This window comes from Xiphophorus hellerii, chromosome 10 (genome assembly GCF_003331165.1).
Source record: "Xiphophorus hellerii strain 12219 chromosome 10, Xiphophorus_hellerii-4.1, whole genome shotgun sequence".
Lineage (NCBI taxonomy): Eukaryota > Metazoa > Chordata > Actinopteri > Cyprinodontiformes > Poeciliidae > Xiphophorus > Xiphophorus hellerii.
This window is the reverse complement of record NC_045681.1, coordinates 10,683,315-10,708,218: the sequence shown is the minus strand read 5'-3', so window position 1 is coordinate 10,708,218 and position 24,904 is coordinate 10,683,315. Positions and strand designations below refer to the sequence as shown.

Here is a 24,904-nt window from a genome sequence, read left to right as displayed (position 1 = left end):
GATCTCATGTTGGCTCATCTCTAATATGGAAGAAGAAATGGTGAGAAAGCAATCTCTTCTGCGGTCTATTAAAATCACATCTAAAGCAACAACAGCTTCAGCAACACTGCAGATCTTTAAGAAAACCCCTGAGCTCCCTCTTTCTCTGAATAAACTTTGTTGTTGACTTGACAGAACATGATGGGACTCAGCTTTTGTTTCCGAGTTATGCTAAGATCTGATTACAAGGTAAGATCCTCATTGAACACTAGGAGGAGAACATTTTTATCTTTTTGTAGTGATCACAGGGTTTGTCTGGTATTTCTGAAGTGTGCAATGGATCCACAGAGCTGTGTGATGGTCTGTTTTGTTTTTTCTTAACTCTCACATCCTTCCTTCTGGTGTTGTGTCCCACAGCTGTGTCTCTTGATAAGTAGGAAGTTTGTGACTGTCTCATCAGTTAGCAGTTACCCTGACTTACAAAACTCAGCCAACACCATTAATTCTAATTTTATGTCTTTGTGCATCATAGAGTTAAATCATTTGTTTTCGAATACGGAAACCTTGATCCATGAGACCTCAGTTCACCCAGGTCTATTTTTCCCCTCATTTAACCCATCAGTGTTGCATTTATTGAGCAAATGTGGTATGAGATCCTTTGTATAATAACCTTGAGTAAAACTACCACAATATCATATTTTTTATGCACCCATGTTAATACCAATACATATGACATCACCTAATTAAAACTACTGCTTTCTTGGACTTTTAAAAAGTTGCTAGTAGAAGTGATTGTATTTGTTGCGTTATATTTCTACACAGTGGAACTGTAGATCGATAATTTGCTCTGATCAATTTATAAAGATAAAGCGTTAATTGCCACTTATTTAGTTAAAATCTATTATTTTCTTTATTTTAGATTTCATTTTTTCGCCACTGAATAAGTGTATCTGCATTAAAGACAAAACTTTTGTAAAATGCTTTGTGGAAAGTTTGTGTGAAAGTCTTAAAATAATAAGAAACCAATTATGCACATAATTAAATCTATATTTAACCATTCATTAGATGCTCCTAATTTACCTTTTCCAGAAACTCCAGTCATCATGTTTCTTCCTTTCCCTTTGGAGGTCAGTATGACTTTGCTATTTATACATTCTGAAAGGGAATCATATATTTACTGTGGGCCGTGTTGCTCGGTGAGGCAATTCTAATAGTACAGCTCCCAGTGGCTTGCTGTGAGATGGTAGCTAAGACAAATGACAGCTGGCCTATTTAATCAGTGCATAGCTAAGTGCTTCCACAGTATTTTATCTTGGCTCAACACTGAGACAAAGCTGGGACACTTTTGTGTCAAGCTCCAAAAGCTCGGTGTGGGCATATAACCCTAAGTCACAACCCAAAATATCTAAACAATGTTGATTTCAGCCAACATACCCTGAAGGTAAATAATCATCTCTGGAAGATGAAAGCAGAAGATGCATCTTATTTGCTTTAGGTAGACTAATAAGGCCTTCCACTTACTTTGAATATTTATGTGACTGATTGTCTCTGTATTGGTGGCAGACACTGTGTCACCATAGAGTGTCTGTGGTCAAAGTCGACACATGTAGGTATGTGAACTTTTATGACAACAACAAAGGGCCCTGTGTTCCTTTTTGTCAGCCTAACAAATGCAGTGTGACAAGAAGACAGCAAGACATGTTGGCTGTCTTTCCCGCTTGGGTATTTAGATGGGTGTCCTCCCCGGTATCCTCGCCATCGATTGTGGAAGCAGCTTGGGCCTTTGTCTGAAGTGAATCCTGCTGTGCTGCTGTGGCTTGCTTGACAGATGGTTAATGGTGTGTAACATGTCAAAGTGAAACAAAGGTCACTGATGCAGACATATGCTGTTACATAATTTAGATTCAGTAAGCTCAGATTAGTATGTGAGAGCCTTCAAACAGGCAACACCTTTAATTACCGTACTGCTCTTGCTAAGTTTGATCACATTGTGTGGTGGGAGGACAAAATATAGCCATGCATTATTTAGAAAAACCAAAATAAGTCTTTCAACTTTACAGTTTTTAAATTTAAAAATTATTTTTTGTGTATTACTGTCTCAACCATTAGCCTGTTTGACCAAATAGCACATTTGTACCTTTTTCCAATTTTAGTTTTTCTTATTAGTTGACTTGAATTGGACAATTTTCAGCTCAGTCAACCCTGAGAAGTAGCCAATTGATCAGAAACTCAAAAATCTGGTCACTGAATAGGTAAACTCTTCTGCATGGCACTTTTAGCCTCACCCTACAGTGTGGATGTTGTTGCTGTGAGCACTTACATTACCAAGACACATTAAAACAAACCTTTATCTTGGCTTTTTTCTATTCTTCCCCTTTCTTTTCTCCCTCCCCAAAGGATAAGTCCTTGTTTGAGAAATTGTTTTGCTTATTTAACTCCTGACCGGGGCTTTGGACGTTTGGATGTGCACTGCACGGCAGCTCGTTACCGGCGAAGTGTGCGGTACCTACCGCGGCCACCAGGGGCCCCCTAGAGAAATTATTTTTTTCTTTTTATCCATAAAATAATTATTTCTAAATACATTATCAAATATATATTATTGTAAAAACAAATCACTTCATAGTAAAATTGTGTGTTTTTGATATTATAATGACAGAAATTATTACAAAAAAAAAAAAAAATCTCCTTAGTTTGCTTATCCATGGACCGGCTCCTGCTGTGAGAAGACTTAAAGTTAGTGAATGTAACATTAACAATTAAATATTGTTAATATTTTTATTAATAAGCACATAGATGTAAGAAATTATCAGATAAAAAAAAATTATGTTATGATGAAAGACTTCAGCGGTTGATTGAGTCTGCCAGGAAGAGCAAGACTTGAAGCAGATAAAAAGATGGTTGAACTATGTACAACAAAGTTTTATTCTTTGACACTGTCATGGAACACACTGAACTTGGTAAGGTACGGCCTTTAGGAAATCTCATAGCTAACATATCTAGATTCTCTGGGCAATACATAAGATTTAAGATTTAGTGATGCTAACAGCACTAGTTTCTGATATAAATTGAGGAGCATTAAGTTTAAAATGTCAACTCGCTAATATTATTTTGTTTTAAAATATTGAAACCTGCTTTACAAGAACTGTTTTATGCCTGCAAATATAGTTTTACAAGAAATTCTAATCATCTGGGTTAGCAACTGACATAAGCCACAAACATCTAATAGTGGCATCTATGAATATTACATACGGTTCTTTGAATAACATATTGACATTATTTCCTGTCTAGCGACCTTTGTTCACTAATCAGTCTAAAAACCTTTGCTACTGATGATATGAAACACTATCAGCCTTCCCTGTTAATACCTACTGTAAGTGTATTAATGTAGAGCTACATTAATAATAATGCACTGTATAAGAAAACATAAATATATTTTCCCACTTTTTTTTTTTTTTTTTACTTCAGTAGGACTTCAAAAGGCAATACCTAGCTGTAAACTAGTGGGAATAATGGAGTATACAGGCTTTAAATGTAATTACCAATGGCATCAACAAGCAAAATGTTATAAACTGTCCACGAAGCCTGTTTATTTCACTTATATAAATATCCTCAGAGTTAAATTTTCCTATTATGCTGTATTGGTTTTGAGTCCTCTAATCTAATGTTGAGATTCATGCATAACAAAAATCACAGGGCTCAACAGCACCGAGGCTGCTCCGATTATACAAATGTCAACCCCAATATTAGCAGCAGTCCATATTAATGTTGCATTTGTCACCTTTAAAATGTCCCATCGGTTGTTGTGGAGACTTGTAATTGAGGTGTCAGTCATTGATTGTCGATGTAGACGAGCTAGGGACGCCTGCATGCAGCAGGAGACGGCCCTTCATGAAGCCTGGCATTTGATGAAATAGCCTTTTGTGTGTTTTCTGTATCGTGTGTGTGTGTGTGTGCCTAGCTAAATACTTGGAAAAAGTCAGAACCTTGCAGCTCAGAGACTCAAGCGGCAGTTTTGGATTTCAGTGACTGGCAGGTCTACTTTGTGAACAACTTTAGGGGACTTAAATTAAGTTGTCTCACAGATGTCCCTGAAATGTAAATTTCATTTTATAAAAAAAAAATAGGTGAACAGATTGGATTTTCATGGGTCCATCACCCCTTCCACATAAACTGAGTACTCCTCTTTGCAAGTTTAAATATTTGCATACAGCAGTTATGTTCATCAAGTTCCCCATTTTTGATTTAAGATCTAATGTGTGTATATTAAAATTTGCTTACTTAACTTCTGACCGGAGTTTTGGATTATACATATAGATACACACACACACACAATGTAAGAAACCAGCAAGTCTTCTAGAGATCCCACAGAAACCGCATGCATTATCTTTGTGCTGCCATGTAACCGCAGAGGTTTCAAAAGAAAGGAAATAGGCTAAAGCCCTGCAAACATGGCAACATTGCTTTTGATTATAGAGCATCCAATTACAGCTGCATCTTGAAAAATTTAGTAAAATCAAGCTGTTAATTTCTTCAATAAAAAAGTGATTCAGTCATACGTATGACAGAGGTATGCTGGTAATGAAGCAACTTATTAGAGTTTAGGATTAGTGTTACTGTATTTAACAATTTTCCAGCTGTCTCTGGAAAGTTATTTCATTGCAACAACACTCAGGTCTTTCAAGAATGTATTTGACATCTGTTACGGTAAGACACAGCCACCAGTACAAGATTATAAATAGCACCGTGAAGAACAGGTTGCAAGCATTTCCGGTTGTCAGTCTGCACCTCTTATTGCAGCAGATGTGAAGTGATAAAAGTTCAGAGTCACGTCAATGAAGTCATCGTGTTGGCTGAATGTCAGTGAAGGTGTTTCAAAGTAAACTTGCTGAGTCAATTCTAGGATTTCTCTAGAAATGTTTAAAGGTAATTACAGGGTCCTTAGCCTTGTTACATGAGAGTTGGAAAGCAGAGCAAGAAATAATGGGTGCATATTTCTGTGCAAAGACTGATTTTTCATTCTGAGCTATTCTAGTTTTTGAAGAAGGGCTGCAAACATTTGTGCCATTAAGTAAAGTAGAAATTATGCACGCCTCTTGAAACCTCAGTCTATAACTTATTGAGATATAATATGTTGAAGCAGCAAAAATCTTGCAAAGTTGTGAAGTAGAAGAAAAATAAGTGTGCTTTTTTATTTTGCCTAATTTGCTTCCCTAAAAAATACTATTCAAACCTTTAATGTCCTGTTGTGAATCCATTTCAGGGCATGGAAATTGGTGTTCACTGATTTTCTCCATCCAGTCTGCGTTAGCCTGAGCTGTTTTGCAGAGAATGGGCAAACCTTTCAATCTCTACTATAAAGCTGGTAGAGACAGAAATATATGATGCTGTATTTTGAGTGATACCAAACTTCACACCCATGCCACAGTTTTCATTTTTTTAAATGTTTTTGTTTTGCTTCTAATATACAGTGACTCATCATGTTCTGTTGGTTTGTCACAAAAGAATATACCATCTGTGGTTGCAATATGATAAAATGTGAAAAAGTTCAAGGGGTGTAAAGACTTTTGCATGACACAAATAAAAAAAATTAATAAAACTGAGTCATGTAAAATCAAAAGATTACTCTTTTTGCAGCTCTGGATTTGTGTGCAAAGTGCATGCTGGGTTCGCAGAGCCAGCACACTCTCATGCACTCCCACAAATAACACTAGACCACTGTGTTGGAAATTCTCAGTGAAAGGCTTTGCTCACTGCTCTGTAAAGAGCTTGGATCTGCTCGTTCTTGCTCTCTCCCTGTTGTACTACAAAGATGATTTTCAATTAAAGCTCCACAGAAGCTGTGGCAGTAAAGTTATTGCCCTGCCATATTGTGGCCACAGGCCTCTACAGGGGCTTGGTGAATGGCAGGAAGTTGTGCCAAAAGACATTACTGACTTTGGCGTCTAAGTCTGGCACTAAGTTGTTTTTGCCACCTGCTTCTCTCTTTGCATTTCTTATCTTTTCATGCATGGAAAAATTCCTCCTTCCCTTCCAGTAAACAATAAAGTTTTACTCTCTTCACTTCTTTGGACATTATTCGCTACATGAAGTATTGTTCAACTTCCTAAAGACATAAAAAGCATCAGCAGTTCTTTCTGGAAGGGCCCCATCTATTGTGATACAGTCATATCTTCAGTAGTATTTCCTCTTGGGATTTTCTTTTTTTTTTTTGAGCGAGAGGAACAATGTGGTTCTAGCCCAGCAAGGGGGAAAAAAACCTGTGGTGTTCTCTGTCTAGCAGCTAGTATTAATTTCAGTTTAATTACAATGGCGTTATCTCCACTTTCCAACTGCAGACAGAGCTAAAAGGCTGCTGTGTGTAATTGGTCTAAGAGGAAATGGGTTTGTTTTGTTGGTGTTCTCCTCTTCTGTGACATCGCTGTCTGAGTTTTCCTCTAATTTAGAACCATCAGACTTCAGTCTGAATACTTAAAGCTCTTATTAAACCTTATTAGAGAGGAACTTGAAATAATTATGCCTTCCTGCTTTGTAGGTTTCCCTTTATCTGAGTGCCATGAAGTTGCTGCATGGCTGATTGGCTCTGCTCTTGCTAATGCAGCTCTGTATTTGGATATTTTGGCTACACTCAAGTGAATGACTTTGCATCGTATCTTTACTTTTGGGGGAAAGTCTTTTAGTTTGACTGAAGTAAAGATTCTAGTTTGACATGCTAAAACAAAAAATTGCATTTGGAAAAAATAATTAAATATGTATCGGTAGGATTGTCAATATAATTTGTTGAAAATTAATTATATTAATTTATACTAATTTGCATCAAAGTGAATATACAGTGCACCAGTGCCTATTTGTAGTTCAGTATTTTCAAAAGAACCTCCCTATTCATGGGTTTTCGTAGCACTTATCTAAAATATTCAAAAGAAAAACAGCTTGAGAAAATGAAATACTTGGGCATAATCCTATGTGATGCATTATTTTGTGATGTTTGCAAAGCAGGCAATCCAGGAGCGCCATTTATTTCCTTGTCACAGATTGCCTTATATAGATTCCTTCCCTATAAGGCAGACAGACAGAAAAAAAAGTAAATGCCAAAGGATGCCACATTTTAGCTATGTTAACGGTACAAGATAACACTGATACGGCGGAGACAACAAACTGTCCAGTATTAGCTGGAACTATTTCCAGTTAATACTGTCAGGAGTTTTCAATGCAATATGGGCAGGGGAGAAACAATTTGTCTGTCGTTTAAACAAAGTTTAATGGTATGTTAGTAGATTGCTTAGGAGTACCAATGCAGGTTTGTATTGCATTGGTCTGTAGTTTTAAATGTACTTTAAGTTTCAATCTTGCTTTAAAAGCATAGTTCTTCTGTTTAGAAAACATTGCAAGGGAAGAGAAATGTTGAGGGCACAAATGTAGGTCCTTCTGAAGATTTTTTTTGTGTGGGAAGCCATGCAGACTCATCTCACTATGTTTTTTTTTAAATTATAGCCAACGGCGATGCAGTGTAGCATTGTCTAAATTTACACTGGTCAAACGCAATATGATAATCAACAACACTGGTAAAGTTACCCTTCCTGTGTTTACTCTATAGATTCCAGTACGGAACGACCAAAACCGTATCATCAACCCAGCATGCATTGCGCTGGTGAAAACATGGCAATCTCCAAGGATGAAAAATATAGCAAAAGATGCACATTTTTTGAAGTAATTATGAGTTTTTTCTGTATCACAAATTGCAATTTTTTAGTTAATAAGAAAATTACAACATATTTAGGTCAACTAATCGTGGATCCCTCTATTTAAGAAGTTATGTCATTGGTCTTCTTCAGCAAATTTGAGAGCATGGTCTAAATATGTATTTTAAAATGTGTTACACAATACAGTTATAAAGTTATGTAGCCTCAAAATAATGAATAATAAGAGGTCCAGCTCATCATTTAGAGTAAGATATATAATAGATTATTCTGTCTGTAATCTGTGTCTGTGGAGCTACTCTCTGCTAACTTGTCCTTCTTTCCTCTGAGAGCTGAAATGCAGCTGGAGTGGAATAATCATCCTCTATTCATTCTTGCTGCACAGAGAAGGGAGAGTCTTCTCAGCCCACTCTATGCTTGTTAAAGTCCACCTCTTTCAAGTTAAGCGCTGTATTAAATGTATATTTCCTTTGTCAGTCTCAGTTCTTATTTCTATGGGGGGGTTTTCTGGATTTTTGAACAAAGGATTTACCTTTGTTCAAAATGTATTTATTTACATATCCCTATCATGCTCAACGTGGAGATCTTATCAGTTTCACATCCATGAATCTACATAGATTTGAGATTTAAAAGACTATTGGTTTAGCCCAATAAATTTCAATCGTAGCTTTTTAAGGGGAGCTTCTCTGCACTTTATGGAATCAGACTGCAATTAAAGGATAATGGTTGTATTGTATGAGAAATACACAAGACATTAAACTCAAAGCAAAAATTGGAAAAACCTAAACTAGTCAATCTGTATTTAAATAGAGGCATATATTTCTCATGCCCTGATGTTAATTATTTTTATGGTGTCTGGTCAGCACTCAGTGACATAGTCCTCTTCTTGGTCTTGTTCTCTTTTTAAGTGTCACTACTAAAAATAACTACCCATGACCAAAATCCAGTAAACTGTTGTGACTTTATTGCAACTTCTATTGTGTGTTAATAACAATACTTGATGCTCATCTTCACCATGGTATTCTCTTTTTGCTTTTGTCTAAAATCAACAACAACAGGTTGACTGCAACCCTGCTTGCCACAGCAGTTCTTTCAGAAGCAAAGATTTGGTGAAATGTATGGTCTAGAAGAGTTTTCTGAAAAGTGAAATTTGGTGGTATTTGCATACAAGGATAAGTTATGAAATACTGGATCACAATTTCTCCAGAATAGGCAGCTGACAAATTAGCTCATTAAGGCCACACATGAGACTGGAGGATGAAACATCGCTGTTGAATGATTCGGATTGTACAAATACTAGCAGATACATGGTGACACAGTCTCTGTCTTTATGTTGACTGCATTTGAAAACCATATCCAATTTATTCTAAACATTTTGATACAAACCTTAGCTTTTTTCACAGATTCACTTCCAACTTGCTTGACAGTTAGGTGGAAGTAAAAAGCCATTATGTTCTCTGAAACTTCTTTTATTAAAGCAGTTTCCATGCATTGCTCAATATTTGCATCATCTTTGAGTTCTCTGATGGTCAAAAAGATGCAACCAGGGCTTGACATTGAAAATGATCAACCGAACGCTGATCCTTATTGGAACAGTGGGATATTTGTGCATGCAGTTGAAAGCTAGAAGCCTCTTTTAAGTTTTAATCTAAAGTTGTTCTTTAGTTCTCTTATTGTAATAGCCCAGCCCATCCAGATTCAGAGTTGCCTCATGCTCAGCTTATGGGTTCTCCTCTCGTAGAATCCCTTTTGTCTGGGATTTCCTGGATGGCTCGGAGCCTTCTGCCTACTGGGACTTCAAACAAAAACCTCAGTTGACTCAGACTCTTTCCAGGGAGCTATTTTTTTCAGAGCTATTCCTTCTTTCCACCCCTTCTTCATCAACCTACAATATTATCTTCAAAGTGTAATGATATGTTATACTGTGCGTGGATTAGTACAGGCCATTACTGAGTGCAAAGTGTAGAATTACAATCAGTCCACTATTTAGATGAGGCTGCTTATAATTGTAGAGAGGGCGTAGACGTGTACTGGCTAAGTAGATAGTTCCATAATTTGATTCCTAACTCGTCTCCTTTGATGATAATGTTTTGTGAGTTTACACGCCCTTATGCGAGAGGTTATGTATGGTAATGAGCCCCCCACCCCCCACCTCACTCCCTATCAAATGATGCTGCTGTTTATCCCGTTTCAAGAAAATAATTTGCATGCCACACTCGAGGGAAAACATGGTCCACTTCCTAACGCTTTTCGTCTTCTTCCTCTGATGGATTTTCTCTTCCTCACTGCTCCCTAATTGACATCAGTTTACTTGGATATGCAAATATAGGTTTATGAGTAATCAGAGCTGTCATTTAATCCACACGTGACTGGAATCTCTTTGGTGATTTCAGCAAACTGTGCAATGATTGCCTCGGATGTCAGGGCTGTGTTAGATGGGCGTCATTTAGGCAGCATCTTCCCAGGGTTGTTTATTTGTGTTCATTTGAAAAAAAGTCTTACCCAGAGAGGATATCCCCGGCTCTCCCAGCTTCCATTTGTTTGAAATCGGAGAGTCTCACTGGAAGCGATGACAGAGGTGTTTTATCATGTTCTGTTGAAATATGGAGCGTTCTGTTTTTTGCCAGATCTCGTCTTGCTATTTGGATAACATGCAAAATCAGATGAACTCGTCCAGGTTTCAATCAAGCTCTGTGATTTTCAAGCTGATTTTAATATCTTTACGCTCATTGAACATTATTACATGTTGTCACCAGGCAACCACAAACTTTATTGGGATTTTATGTAATAGACAAACACAAAGTAGCAATGATTGTGAAGAGGAAGGAAAATGAAAATTTTCTAATAAAATTTTAATGTCTGCAGAGCATCCATATTCAGCCGACCGAGTTGGTATTTTGGAGAATAAGGTTTTACTGCAGATACGGGTCGAATTCTTTTGACATGCGTTTCCACCATCTTTGCATCTTTGCAAGATTACAGAAATTGAAATAGTTACCTACTCTCCTTCCAAATTGATAAAGCTCAATCACAGTGGATTAAATATTAATTCTTGACAAAAATTCTCAGACCATTTTTAATGCTTGGATTTAAATATTTCCTTTGTAGCTCTGGCTTTATGTTTAAGAGGTCATTGTCCAACTGAAAGGTGAACATCTGCTTTAGTCTCAAGTCCTTTGCAGCTTCCTGCTGTTATCCTGGCTTACCTGTTTGCTAAAGAAACCCATCCCTTTAGCATGATGCTAACACCACTGTGTTTCACTGTAAGGATGGGATATTTGGTGAGTGTTCTCTGCCATGCCAAATACATCCTTTGCATTTAGGCCAAACTTTTCAACCTTGCTCTTTTCTGACCAGGGCACCTTTCCTCGCACATCTGCTGTTTTCCTCAGTCTTCATAATGCTTTGCTCACCAGTGTTCACCAACAATCCTATGAGGTATTTACAGAACTGCTTTTTTTACAGTAGGATAGAAATACACTCAGTATTTCTCCCTTTACGGATTAAGGGACTTTTGAAGGCAATTGACTTCACAGGTTTTATTTAGGGAAATAAGAATAAAGAAGTCAGAATGGAAACCCATTTCATCAGAAATTCATCTGTAAGATAATTTTGAACATTTTGTATAATTTTTATTCTACTTCATATTTAGGCATTGTTTTGGTTTATTTTAAAAAATCTACAACATATGTTAAAGTTTCTCTTATGTGATCAAATTTCAAAAAAATCTTTGCATAAATACATTAGCTAGAAACGGTAATTTGACTGTTACCACTGCTGCAGAGTGGCTATTCTGCTATTACTATTCAACGCAGATTAATCCCACCTCCCTTTTGATTGCTCTGTTGTTTCTATTTTTCTAGGCACCTTTTGTGTTTTAGTGGGGCTGGAATGAATGCCGTTGTCTTTGTTCTGCTGTCGGCCAATGCCTCACATTTGTTAGATTGTTGTTGGGGATGACTAAATGCACTGTGGACATGCTTGTGAAAAAGGACAACAAAAACAACAGCATTGAATTAAACAGGTGACAGACACAATTTCATGCTTTCTCTATGCCAGTGTTTCCCAACCCTGGTCCTCAAGGCACACAGCCCTGATTGTTTTAGGATTGTATTTTCTTGCTTCAGTCCAGAAGATTTCAATTGATGACTGATTATCAGGCGTTTGTTGAACTGCAATCAGTTGAATCAGGCACATTAAAGCAGGGAAACCTCTAAAACATGTAGGACAGTGTGCCTTGAGGACCAGGGTTGGGAAACACTGCTCTATGCCACACAGAAAGTGGACTGCTAAATAGTCCACATACATCAAATCAATGCCTCTTTTTTGCATAATTAGCAACATGCAAACAAAATTTGCGTGAAAAATGCTTGAATAGATATGAACACACAATTGATAAGGAATTTTGTCTCATGTTTTGTTCATCACCAGTTTAACAAGTCCAACACGTTAACAGCCATCTACCTATTAGACTTCCTCCTTGTAGATCAACTCAACATTCTCATGAATGAGTCCCAATATTGGATATTGCTATGACAACATTACCTCACTTAGTTTTTTTACCTTTATTAAAGTCTTCCCATCACAATGTCTGAACTTTCAGATCTTGATAATTAATATTCTTTGGTGCGGACATAAAGGGCAGTGAAACTCCACCCAAATGACTAAGTATATTATTAGCAAACATGACATCCAAGATATTTTGCAACTGCAATATTGCACGTTAATATTGCAAAGACTTCTGCAATTCAACATGCTGTGCACTTTTCGTACTAACACATGCTGTTACTGAGGAAGTAAGACTTAACTTTGTTATTTTTGAGCTGTTAAATAGGCAGGAAAAGACAGGACAAGAGAGTAACATGACATATAACAGCAAAGTTCTGTTTTCTTGAGCTTTCAGCAAGGGTGTACATTTATTGAATCATTGATAATTTATTGTGATAATTTTTTTATTATAAGAATCTTGATTTATTGTTGTCACGATTAATTCAAATGAATTAAAAAAACTGTCTGCATTGTCAAGAGTGTTAGTTTTACTATTTTCTCCACTGTTTGTTCAATAAAAGTATAAATAAACATTAATTAATTTGAAAATATGATTAAATGCAGTTAGTTTGTGCAGGACAAATCACACTTCTTTTGTGACTGGTGTCCTAAAGAAGTGTATTGCTAATTGATATGTTTTTCGAGACCAGTGTTAGTATTTGTGGAAATATATGTTATCTCATGCCGTCACTGCCTAAAAAGGAAATAATAAATAGTTCTCATCATCATTATCACAACATTACCACAAAATATTGTGATAAATTTTTAAGTTCATATCGCACATTCCTATTTTCAGCTTCAGTCTGTCATGGAAGATGTTGGATTCTTACATTTTAGTTGGTGTCAGACTCCCGGATATACATTCTGAGACAGATTTGTATATGTTTCTATAAGATGAAATGTCAAAGTCAATTTAAAATGTCAACACAGAATTAAATTTTTCTTTGCTTTCAAAATATTAGCAAAATGCTGTCTTTACAGTTTGTTACAGCTTCTTAAGATGATCAGAACTGAGTAAATATCAGTATCTTTGGTTGAAGCTTTCAAACCAAAGATACAATCATTAGTAGCTTTTGATTTGCATTTATAAAACGGCCCTGATCTCCTTCATTTTGGGATATCTGTGGTCAGCTATTTCTTACATATGAAGCAGATTTTTTCCACCGATTATATCTACTTCAGCAAAGGTCTGAAAATTAACCACTGTCCTGTTTTGCTCTGCCATGACAAACCCACCCTCTGGGTCATGTCTGCACGTTTGCAGTAAACAATAGTCACCCCACTGTTAACAACTCAGCGACTTCCTTGTTATACTTAGCGACAAAGAAATTTGCTAAAATTGTAATATGCAGGTCAGGTTTTTTTAAAGATCGGTAATCTGCGGTCAGCCATAAAACTGCAACAGGTGAATCCCCAGTTTAAACAATTTAGTTTGTATTTATTTAATTATTTGCTTAAATCAAAAATTGTCTGTACAATAAAATATTTGCAATAGAAATGTGACTTTCAACCGTCCTGCTGGTCAGTGAATCTCAACAACTGGAGTTTTAAAAGTTTTACTGATTAACGTCTTGAACTGACTGACATCTTGTTCTGAAAGAATCCGCTGCAGAAAAGACGCGCATTTATTTCCTGTGCGGGAGCAAGATGTAAAAAACGGGTTGGAGTCCAAAGGCAACAAAAGCAGAAAGACTTTGTTTTGCATGGCTGTCAGACATAATCCCCCTAGAGCTAATGGGAACCAAAAAGAATGGCACGTCCCACCTGATGTCTCTAATGAACTGTAATGAGCACTTCAAGTGGCAGGTGGTTCTTGGGGGGGGGGGAAATGGATAACACACTTGCAGGATAAACGTGCTGGGAAGTCTGCAGTGCCTGAAGCTATGGTCTCTTTTTTAATTATGCAGTCATTCACCTCTGGAAACCTCAGTTCAAGCGGCTCAGTGTGCATTCCCACACCAGGACATTGATGCCTTCATTTTGATGCTTATTTGGTTACTTTTCTGCTTACATATTTTTCTTTCTCCATTGTCTCGATTTTAATGCACTCTGTAAGGTTCTTGTATCACATTCAAGAGGCTTTTTTCCCCTGTAATTCACTCGCGTATAATAGCGTTCCTTTTACCACGAGAACTAAAGCCCTCTTGCTCTTTCTGTTACAGCTTCATTACACGCACCTCAATTGATACTTTTGTGCCTTACTCATCCAGCTTCTCTGCTGCAGTGGAGCTCCTTGAATACAGACGGGATTTGGTGTTAGGCATAAATATTAACCTTCGAGCTGTGAAATTATTACTGTAGTTTACTTTGCATGTCAAGCCACCATTTTTACTTTTTTGGCAACTGTCTAAAATGTAGACCTAAATGTCTCAAGTGATCATCATCAATAAAATATGTACACATAAATTATTTTTCTCTTGTTTAATAAATTTGATTTTTGTTGGATCACCAATCAAGAAAATATTTCCCAATTCAAATCTCTTAATTGACTGACTAGTGCATCACTTTTAGTTTTTGGACTGAAATTTTTGCAGTGTTCTTTTACGGTATTGTGTTGAAAAGAATGCTTAGGCTGAACGTGCTAGTAAGCAAACTGCTTTTTATTATGACTGCATATTGATTTTGCTCTTAAGATCCAGACATGAAAGCACAGCGTCTATAAAAGCAAGATGCTCTGTAAGGCATTAGTTTATTATAATTTCTATTGCATGGCTAGTAAATAACAAAATTAACAAAAAAACTAATCAAGTATTATATACTATTTTGTCTGGAGACAGTCCAGATTGCCATCAGATGTTTTGTTTGCTTCGTCTTGCTTCAAGTAACTTTGTCTTTGTCATCAGTATTGTTTTGACATCATTCTCTAGTATTGATTTCTCTGCAGTAGGTGGTGGAAGTGTGTTGATGTCACAGCTCAAACTGGTGCTACACCCAACCATCACACTGTGTCATAGAGTGTGGGTGCATGTCGTGTAAACGTGCACTAACTTTTACTACACATTGCAGCGGCACACATTTGGAGCCTTAAGGGAGCGAAATACTTTATTGCCTTTTTCCTCTACCTGTAATATCCTTTTCTCATATATTGTCCTCTGTTTTTTTTTTTTTTCTTAAGCAATCTATAACTACGATGCCCGGGGAGAAGAGGAACTGTCACTGCAGATCGGAGACACGGTACACATACTTGAGACATATGAAGGTGAGAACTGACACTTGATGAAAGCTGACAACCTGGAAATGAATATTAAGTAGCTTTTCATTCTCTTTTCAGACTTTAGCAAATATTTTTAATTTGAAAAGTTCAACCTTGGTGGAGAGAAATGCTGTTTATTAACTTTAACATTGTCAGCTGGGTTTTTGTAAAGAGGCCTTTTGCAATCTCAGTAAAAAGAAAAGTACACCCTCTTTTACTTTTTGACAATGGCTTTGAGATATGATATATCAGGTTTTAAAGTTGGTGAGCTGCACACCATAGAATTCACTATGATGTTTTGTGCTTTTCTATATTTACACATTCTTCAATTCCCATCATAGAAGTTGGTTCAGCTTTTTTTTTTTTTGCCTATTCTGTTTGAGGTCATTGTCATTTAGTGCAGTTCGGTTATGAAAATTCAAAAGAAAAAATAAGTTTGAATGCAACTGTCACATTGCCATACCTCCACTTCTGTGCTTTACTATTGCTATAAAGTATTTGTTCTAACTGTAGGAACGGTAGGCGGGCGGTTCTAAACCTTTACTGAATATTCTGTGTAATTTTTGTTAACTTATTCAACTTTTGATTGGCTATTAAATATGCATTGTGTTGAAGTCTATTTTTTAGTCTTACTTTTATGCTAAATAGTTGAAAACAAAATGACAATTGATAGAGCAATATTATTTTTGTTTTTTACTAGCCTGGTACAGAGGATACAGGCTGAGGAGAAAATCAAAAAAGGTAAGTGACTGATAAACAAAGACTTTAATTCCTTTGTGACATAATTTGTTAGAATTCTAGTATTTAGAATAGAAAAGAATAGAATTCAACTTATTGTGATTGCACTGTCACAAGTACAAGCAACGAGATGTATTTCTGTAAAACAGTGTTACATATTTATTTTTTTCCTATTGCAGGGCATATTTCCTGCTTGCTACATCCACCTAAAGGATGCCATGGTTGAAGGCAGTGGGTCAGTATCTTTACCATCAGATGTCAATACAAGGTTGTTCTATGATCAAAAATTTTGCCATTTATAAAATCATATATATTGATAATTGTAATGAGGGGGATTTCCAAACTCAAATTATGTAAAGCGCTGACTTCCTTTCCCAGTTTTGGCCAAGTAAGTTCTCTGCATGGTAATTAGAATAATAGAGCAGAAAAGGTAGAACTCAAAATATTTTTATTTGCCTTTTTTCCACGAGGTGTTGAGGTTTTAAACAGTCAAAATTGCATTGTATATGTATAATGGCTAAAAGAAAGCCATTATATGTGTTTTCGCTGGTTAAAAAAAGATTTGATTGTTTTTTGGTCTGGCTGGATGATCACCAGTCTGGGCCAATCAAGAGGAAAGTCAGAAATTTACTGCCATTATCTAAATGTACACGTTGTTTTAAGGGCATTTCCTTAGGAGTAAAGCTTTGAAAATTTATGTGTTGTTATTTTTTCATCTGTGTATCTCAGAGATCCGAATGCTGGAATTAGGTTGATTATTTTTAGGAACAGTGTGTTTTATTAAAAATTGCTCTGATCAGTGGGAGAGGAAAGTAATGTTGATGTGTTAATAAAAAGACTGTGAATTCCTAATCCGCTGTTAAATCAAGTATTACATGCTGTCACTTTGTCAAGTTAGAAATCGGTCCAAAATAACAGCATGTAATATAATGCAATAAGAAACTAGTATTTTTTTCTCCTTTTTTTTTTTACTCAAGTGACAACTGCATAGGTTTTTGTACTGCCGCCATGTACTTACACTCCATTCAACTGTCTTATTGATTAAATGAAATATTAACTGAGTCTAACACAGGTTTGACATACCTCCTGAGTTCACATGTTGTTGTTTTTAAGGGAATAAAGTTGGATTGTGCATTCTTTGTTGCTGCAGGCAAAAGGAGACTGTTATTCCCACTGAGCTGCCTCTGGTTCAGGAGGTTACAACAACGCTGCGGGAGTGGGCTACAATATGGAGGGACTTGTATGTGGTGAGTCAGCCTACCAAAAGCTGCACTCACTCACTCACATTCATGTTGCATGCACAGAATAGAAGTGTGGAAAACGAAAGATACACTCTGTTTTTGCTTTGGGACATTTTGTATCGGTGTGTAATGAAAAGGATCTGGACTTTTTTGTGTTTTGCTTCTTTTTTTTTAAGTCAAGCATCAAGTTACGAAACACAGCAGATTCCTCTCTCATTATCTATTAAACAAAGATGAACCCATAATAAAAAAAGGTGTGCTTGAAAAACAAAAAACACCTTATGAACTAACACCCACGCTTCTTTATAACATTGATTTATTTCATTAAGCTTAAGCCACAGCTCTTTAAAGGTCCCACCTCAACATATTGATCAAGTTGGGATCTGGGCTTTGACTGGACCATTGGCAGTTTGCTCTTTCAGCTATTTTTAAATACATTTTCTTTGATGTTTCTCAGCCAAAAGCATGTGTTGATGTCTCTGTTTCGACCAAACTTCATCTGTAAAAACACATTATTTCAATGCAAGGTGCATCATCACCCCTCTACTGCAGTGCACGATCGTTGCTGTGTTTATGCTAATGTGCTGCATTTTGTTTTCAGCACACAAGGAGCTAATTATAATTGCAGTATTCTTTTCGTAGAAAACAGACTCTCTTATCACAATCCTTCCAAAAATAGCAACATTAGTCAAATGTTTTTCTAACTTTACAGTAACCGAACAATTTAACATGCTAACTGAGTCCTGAAGAAACAGCTCTTCTATATGTATATTTTTTTTCATTTCTTTGAGCATTTCACGGCCTGAACTCTTCTTCTAGGAAGAATGGCAATTGTCTTAAATTTTTTTCACTTGTAAATAACCATTTTTGCTGTAGAATGACAAACTTTAATTTAATTACTTAGCGTCTTATATTAATGAGTAGCTAAATTATTGTAGTTAGCATTACAAAACAGCAATGTGTATTCAAAAGAATGTCAAGTTTTCCATATCCAGGATATACCACAACAAAGGTTGAAACATCAAAAGATTAACAAGTGCAGAAACTGCTATACTGAGTTTCTGACTAGCCAGTCACTAATCAGAGCTGACTGATTCTGTTCACCAGGGGATTTCTCTGCATATTCCTTGGTCATATTGTTCAGAAATAATCTCATATTGATGGGAAGCAATACTTTTTTTCCTTAGGTTCCTTGCTGATATTTTTCACCCTTGTGTGTGAGAATATAAATATATCCTCTGGAGCTTATAGAAACTACTGTTATGCTGCAGATGCATGTAGCAGCTGTTTTTATATCTGTGGACATCCCTGCTGATAATTGTATTTGTTCCTTTCCTTCATAAATCCCACTGAAGCACCAAAGATGTACTGTGTTTTTCATACACAGCATTTTAAATATGGATTTTGGGTGTTTTTGTTATGTACTAAATAATGGAAATGCTTAGTCTATTTTTTTTTTTTGCTTGCTTCTTGTACATGAAGGTTAGATTTAAGTAATTTTGGACCATTATGCAAAATGTACACTTGAATATATGCATAACTTTTGCAGTAAATTACAAAGTTCTATCCTTTTCCCCAGAATTTTAAACAAGAAAGACTTAATGCACATCAGTGAAGGACAAAGAGAGAGCAAATGTTTTTCTTTCTGAAAAAAATTGGTGCAAATATCCATCAGACTGTACCAATTTTGACACAAATATATTGCATTATGTCCTTGCAGAAATGAAGCACAAAGTGGCTAACCTGCTGTTAAGATTTAGTACCTCTTGGCATTTAGTTTCTTCATGTCTGATAGTTGTACAATATTCTGTCTAAAAGGGGGACAAGCGCGAGATGTTCAACTCTGTCCGTGACATGATCTACGACCTCATCGAATGGCGGTCGCAGATCCTGTCTGGCACCCTCCCGCAGGATGAGCTCACTGAGCTCAAACAGAAGGTCACCTCCAAGATAGACTACGGCAACAAGTAAGCATTTCGTTTAAGGACTTTAGCCTCCTCCTGTCCTGGATTATAATTCCTTTTTTCAGAAGAAATTAAAAATATAACTTCCTGGGAGATGGAGATGGGCATCATGAGAGTGGAGGTATAGGGCAATAAATTTGAATATCTTTGAAATGTTAATTTATAATTCAGATTAAAAAAGTGAAAGCCTTACAATATAGATTCTTTACACACAGAAGGATATATTTAATTTGTTTATTTCTGTCAATTTTTATAATTATGGAGTACCGTTAATGGAAATCCCAAATTTAGTTGGTCAGAAACTTTAAATATTACATAAAAGTATACATACAAATCTAAACATTTATTGCAGAAATTAACCACTTCGGTGTTCACAGTTCTGTATCCAAGCATATTAATGGAAAATTTAGTGGAAGGAAAAATGTTTAATGAAAATAAGAAAACAGCTAGCTCAGGTGTCCAAATTTCTCTTTTCAGAAGAAAATAAAAATTGCATATTACTTTGAAAATGTTTAACATTTCTGAAGCAAATTAGCTTTTCAGAAATATTCATATTCATTAAGATGCAACTGTAGGAAGCCACTGTATGGTGCCTCTGCAAACTCCAGGGTATTACATCACGAAGCGATGACTTTCACTGTTTCTGCAGTAAGAAAACAAAATTGTTTGGCAGTGAGTTTTGTGGAGCTCTATTCTGCTGCTGTGATGAAACTTTAAATCCTGGTCCTGTAGAGATATTGCTTTTGCCACTGCAGAGGCAGATACTGATGTGTTTAAAAAGAAAACCATTAGGTGCATGTTGGCAGCCCGCTGTTGTCTCTGCTGAGTCCCTCCAGAGCAGAAACACTGGAGGGAGAAAGAAAAGCCAGACGAGCTTTGAAAGAAAACAGTGGAGCAGAGGGGAAAATTATCTGAGCATCAAATAAGGAAACTGACTGGGAGCACACAGTGACTACACGCTGTTTGGTTTTTCAAAAATGCAACCATGTGTTTTGCTTTTTGTTGTTCATCCTGACATGCTTTGAAATATGTTCACCGTCTTTTTCTTATTCAATTCTAGATACTTGGATCTTGATCTGGTGGTCAGAGACAAAGATGGAAACATTCTGGACCCAGAGCTCACCAGCACCGTCAGCCTATTCAGAGAACATGAGGCGGCCTCCAAACAAATTGAGGACCGGATCCAAGAGGAGAAGGTTAGCAAAATTAGGATTATGGTCCTCCTCTTGAATCTAAACCAATTTAAAGAGAAAGAACATGGTGCAAAAATACAACTTCATATTTATCTTTTTCAGAACTTCTGTTAAGGACTTCTGTGAATTGCTAAGCAAATTAATATGGTGTAACATTTTCCTCATTAGACATACGTTCTTAATCAACTTTTAAAAGCTTTGATGTCAAGTCTTATCAGGAAATATGTTGTGAGGTGTGCAATAAGAGGAAGTTCTTTTATTTAGAACAACCAAAGGAATCTCTGTTATGGCTTTAGAGAAAAAGCCAGGAGTAAATCGAGTTCATTTAGTTATTAAAGCTGAGTTCACTTTGATAGACATATATTCCGTCATTATTGTGACGGTAACATAAACAGGTTGGTATGAATTATTAGCACACAGTGTTCCAACATCCCAGATGAAATAATTTAAACCCAACTCTTACTGTCATATCTATGCTTATTTACTGTGAATGTGCCTCGTAGCACTGAATAAAACCGGACTAACTTGGAAGCTGTCCTTTACCATTTTCACTGGCTCATACTGTCAAGACTTTTTACAGAGAACCCAGATATATCTTGAGAAAGACAATGCAGGTTGTTGTCAGGCTACAATTCTGTTCAGCTACAATAGTGAATCATCAGGTTTTTAAAAGTAGAAAATGGGCTAAATGAATAAAAAAAGTCATTCTCGTTCTATTTAGTTTTATGGTGTGAAGGCCAGTTTGTGGAATTAAGATAATGCGTTTGCAAAAACAATCTACATTTTCCTTAACTATAGTATAAATAGCTCCCTTAAGCCTCTTATCCTTTTAAAGCCTTTGCCTCCTTTCCTTCTGCTATGCAGCTACTGCTGAAATGTACACTTTTGAAGGTAAACATGTACTCTAGAGTTCTTGACCTTCATACAAAAAGATTTTTTTGCATTCATTATAATGATACATATGTAAGCAAGAAAAGATAATGCACGACATGTTCAGAAATAGGATGTTCAGAGTTGCTGTGGAGACTGCTTCTTCAGTCTCACCTCTTATGTTTCCATCACCTGTCTTATCTTCTCACTTACTTTGTCCTGACACCTCTTACACCTTCTTTTCCCCCTTGTTGTCCATGATTCTTCTCCTCTTTCTATTCAATTTCCCCCCAAAAAAGATTAGATTCAATTGGCAACCTCTGTCCATTTATGCAACATAGAACATTATCTCAATACAGTACGGAGCAATTTAAATTACTGTGTAAAAAAAAAATTGATCGATAAGAACATAAAAATTATCTTTCAGATCACATTCATACTCATCTGTTCCCTTCTTTTTTTCTTTTCTAACACATCCTTACCCCTTGCATAAAACAGTCTTAAAAACCAAAATCATTCCGGATGTGATTGCATCCGGAATGATTTTGCATTATAATTTGGAACTACCACACTGAAATATTAGGCTTTTTCTCTCTCCAAAAACACATTTAATATGAACTCTTTTGTTTTTGTTAATGATTAGAAAGTGTTAATGTTAAAATATTTTGTATAGTTTTTTTAAGAGCCGGCATCTGCTAGTACAGAGCCCCAATCAAATCAATGTCTTGTAGACATTGATTTGATGGCTGACAACTTGGTAACTTTAAAGAGCAGTTAAATAACACAATCTATTTATTCAGGATTCAATAGTCAGCGTTAGCTTTTGTGATCATTTCTCACCTGTAGGACAGTCCATAACATTTATGGATTAAAGATTTCTGTGTTATGGCCTAATTTTAATTCTCCAAAAGAAATATATTATTCTATGTAATAAATCTGTGACTTTGTATTTTTTAAATGAATTAATAAATTATATATTTGTTAAAATTGTCTGACCAATTGAAGACACTCAGAGCATTTAATATTTCATTATGAGGAAGTCTGTAATTCTCATTTGTAAAAAGAGTAACATACATGATCCTGATTCAGCAGAATCAGCTGATTTTTCTGTTTCTGCTGGCTTTTCTGTTTGCCAGCAGACATGACAATACAGAATATAATGTGACAGCAGGATTAGAGGTGCGAAACATTTGTTTGAGAAAATCCACACTCATTAGATTAACAAAATAATGAGAGTTGAAATATAATAGAATTTTAATACTGGGCTGTCGTAGGAAAATGGGCAGCTTTTTAAAAATGCTGGTCATGTCAAGTTTGACACTGAAATGACAGACTGCCAGGAACAGGGATCATAAGGTCAGCTTCAGTCACAGACCCTATACGTGTTATTTGAAAATTCCTTTATTGAGACCCTGATTTGATACATGGGATTCTAAACATAAATTAATAATGGGTATTAATTAAAAAATCATGCATAAAAGCATGTTTAAGCATTTCAACTTTTTTAGGGCTTCTGACTTGATTTTGTACAGAGAATTGTGATTCCTTTGCTGTGTGGGCTGGAACAGAGTTTTTTGGCACTTTTAGTGTACAAGTGGGAAAAGTGAGCAGCCTCTCCTGCCACAAAGAAATAAAAGAGAGACAGAATCTCAGTCATGTTCTCAATCTACTTTTTTTTGGCAGGTCAGTGGCTCTCCACACCTGGTGGCAGTGTGTGCAAAGTGCTAAAAGACAAAGTGCCCCACTTTCATGTGGTCTCTCATCTTACATATTCAATTAGAGCTCTTTACTGGCTAGTTTAGTTGACCTTATAAATATTTAATTTATAAATATACTCATCATACTTTAGATGAGTATTCAAAGTAACACATAGTAGGCTATTATACTACTATGTATATACGTAGTAGTATGTATATACATAGTAGTATGTATATACTACTGTGGCTTATCTATTATACTATAGATAAGCCACAGCGGATTATGTGACTTTAAAGACTATTTATACAGCGTATAATACTGAATTCTGACTAATTTTTTCAGGAAAGAAATCATTTTTGTAAGTCTCATACTTTGTTTTTTATCATTAAACTACAGCAGAGCCCCAAGTCTCAACTGCACATGTTTGGTAAGAAAATCCAACATTGACAGCCTTTCCTCTGTTTCTCCAACAGTCTCAGAAGCAGAATATTGATCTCACGAGGCAAGCAAAGTTTGCCTCCACTCCGGCATTCGCCCTTTTTGTGACTCTGAAGAATGTGGTGTGCAAGATTGGCGAGGATGCAGAGGTGCTCATGTCCCTGTATGATCCAGTGGAGTCAAAGTTTATCAGGTATCCCATAAGTTTACATGGTTACAGATTCCTCCTCTGTCTTTCATTTTCTCTTCTAATTTATGTGCACAGTCCTTGTCAAAACAGCATCAGTTGAGCCCTGCAGTCGAAGGATTTACTTTTTTTTTCATGGATTTGACATCAAAGTTGTATGATTAGAAGAACTCAGTGGGACATTTCTTTTGCATTTATCATCAGTCCTAAATTTTAGACAACTGTACTGCATAATTTGGTAGTCATTGCTAAACCCAAGATAAGGATCCCTTGGGAAATGTTATGTGGAAACTTGATTTTTTTTTTTTCCATGCCAAATTGATCTTTGCAGATTAAAAAACAAAAAAAAATGGCAGTTTTGTAGCCAATTTCTTGATGTGGTAAAACTCTGACCCATATTTTTTCTAAAACTGATTCTTAAGAATGAATTACATTTCTACATTTTTGCATGTTGCAAATGTTATATTTCCATGATGAACAGTTTTATGTTAAAGTGCTCCATTTTACATGATCCATTCAAACACTATTTTACACCCCAAACAATTCCTGTGTATTTTATTAGGATCTGATGTTATAGACCAATACAAAGTAGTGGATAATTGTAAAGTGGTAGTAAAACTCATCTGAGAAGTGTACCTTGGATTTGTTTTCAGTCTCTCCTTCTCTTGATCCTCTTTGAAAATGAAGTGTGGAATTTAATCTCAGTATAAATCCAGTGGTCCTGTGCAGTTTTAGTTGGTGAACTAAAGCTGCACATCACCCTGAATGTGCTATCTGGATGGTGAAATATGGCGATGGCAGCATCATCCTATTGGGATGCTTTTCTTCAGCAGTGACAAGACAGATAAATGGAGGTAAATACTTAGAGACCCTGTTAAAAGCAACCAAAGATGTGACTAGAGCTGCTGTAAATCTTTTTCATCAGGACTGTGACGATTAGAAATGGCCTAGTCAAAGTCCAAATTAAACAGTAAGTAAGTAAGTAACACTGTCCATTCAGTCTGACTCAGTTTGAGCTCATTTGCCAAAAAGAACATGCCAGGATTTCGATCTCCAGATGTTTCAAAGCTGGTAGCTGGCAAATCTTAAAATATTTTGTTTAAAAAAAGGTTCAGTGTACGGACTCGACGGGGCTTAACACAAATGCACACCTAATTTTTA

General features: G+C 36.1%; 1 protein-coding gene across 2 annotated transcripts in view; it reads left to right on the top strand.

The window, feature by feature from the left end:
• The window catches only part of dock1 (dedicator of cytokinesis 1), a 213,098-nt gene that overhangs the window by 7,599 nt on the left and 180,595 nt on the right, over positions 1-24,904 (top strand). For both annotated transcript variants that reach the window (XM_032573882.1, XM_032573881.1), the window contains exons 2-8: positions 15,337-15,420; positions 16,115-16,155; positions 16,332-16,387; positions 17,303-17,399; positions 19,212-19,360; positions 20,418-20,553; positions 23,592-23,749. In XM_032573882.1, coding sequence (XP_032429773.1) covers positions 15,337-15,420; positions 16,115-16,155; positions 16,332-16,387; positions 17,303-17,399; positions 19,212-19,360; positions 20,418-20,553; positions 23,592-23,749 — 721 coding nt within the window. The remainder of the gene's footprint in view (positions 1-15,336; positions 15,421-16,114; positions 16,156-16,331; positions 16,388-17,302; positions 17,400-19,211; positions 19,361-20,417; positions 20,554-23,591; positions 23,750-24,904) is intronic.